Here is a 1135-nt window from a genome sequence, read left to right as displayed (position 1 = left end):
GAAAGATTAGATTAATAAATTGTGCTTACTTAATCTGATTCTTTATTTTCTTTCTTTATTTTTTTAATTACAGGAATGATGAAAAAACTGCATTAGATTACAAGGTGGCTGGTGGATCAGTTCTCCATTTGGTATTGGCATTAAGAGGTGGTCGCCATACATTAATTTGATTAACAAAATGCATTCTTATTAATGGACTGATAATATTTGATGAAATAATGGACAATTCCTGTCCATGGTTTCATCATGTTTTCTTGTCCTCCCTCCCAATGTCTTTTTTTTTTTTTTTTTGTATAAAACTTGAAAAAAAAAAACAAATCAGAAAAATTTAGGGTATTTTGCTTTATGACTTCTTAGCTAACAAATAAAAGTAAATTAATGAACATTTTGGTTTGGTTTCATTATTCACCATCTAAAATATTCATTTGGTATTCTGCATTGACTACATTTATTTCACATGAATTCCTTTGGTTCCTGTGGAGCATAGAACATCAGCAAGACATATCCATCTGTCTTGATCTTTGGTAAGAAGGAAGCTGAACCCAAGCAGTGCAGAGACACACAGAGAGTACATTGAAGTCAACCAGGCTGTGTTATGGAGTGTAAAGCAGAACAAGAGAAACTATGTTGAGTCTTGCTCAAGAGGTAGAAGTGTTTGGTCTAGAGAAATCTGAAAGAACTCTACATCATTATCATCAAGAGATCCTCAGGAATCGGTGACCCACTTCCTTTTCAGTTGAAGACAAGGATAGAAACATTCTTACAAACCAGCAAGAACAGCTGGAGAGATGGAGGAAACATTTTGAAGAGCTTCTTAACTAGTAGTTCTCATCCAGGGTCCTCATAAGATTTTTTTTTGGTCAGGGGTTCATCAAGCAAAATAGTAATTTGGGGATCCATGGTAGTATTTTAAGAGTTGATGGAAAAAATTTTGCTTTCTTGCAACAAATAACTCAGTTTCTTTCTCTTAAGATTTTACAGAGTTCAAACAAAATAAGAATTTTGAAAGAAGTATCTATAGAATTAGTTTTTAAACATCAAATGGCTAAGAGGGTCCACCAGAATACAATAGTCCATAAAGGGTCCATAAGTTTTGATAAAATTTCTAAAATCATCATCATTGCTTAACGTCTGT

The 1135-nt window shown here is 33.1% G+C and overlaps 1 protein-coding gene across 1 annotated transcript in view; it reads left to right on the top strand.

The window, feature by feature from the left end:
- LOC106872151 (NEDD8) overlaps window positions 1-383 on the top strand; it is a 6730-nt gene extending 6347 nt beyond the window's left edge. Inside the window, exon 5 of the mRNA XM_014919029.2 lies at window positions 74-383. Coding sequence (XP_014774515.1) covers window positions 74-170 — 97 coding nt within the window. The 3' untranslated portion in view covers window positions 171-383. The remainder of the gene's footprint in view (window positions 1-73) is intronic.
- The last annotated feature ends 752 nt before the right edge of the window (window positions 384-1135 follow it).

This window comes from Octopus bimaculoides, chromosome 20, assembly GCF_001194135.2.
Source record: "Octopus bimaculoides isolate UCB-OBI-ISO-001 chromosome 20, ASM119413v2, whole genome shotgun sequence".
Taxonomy (NCBI): domain Eukaryota; kingdom Metazoa; phylum Mollusca; class Cephalopoda; order Octopoda; family Octopodidae; genus Octopus; species Octopus bimaculoides.
This window is presented reverse-complemented; position numbering and strand designations above follow the sequence as displayed.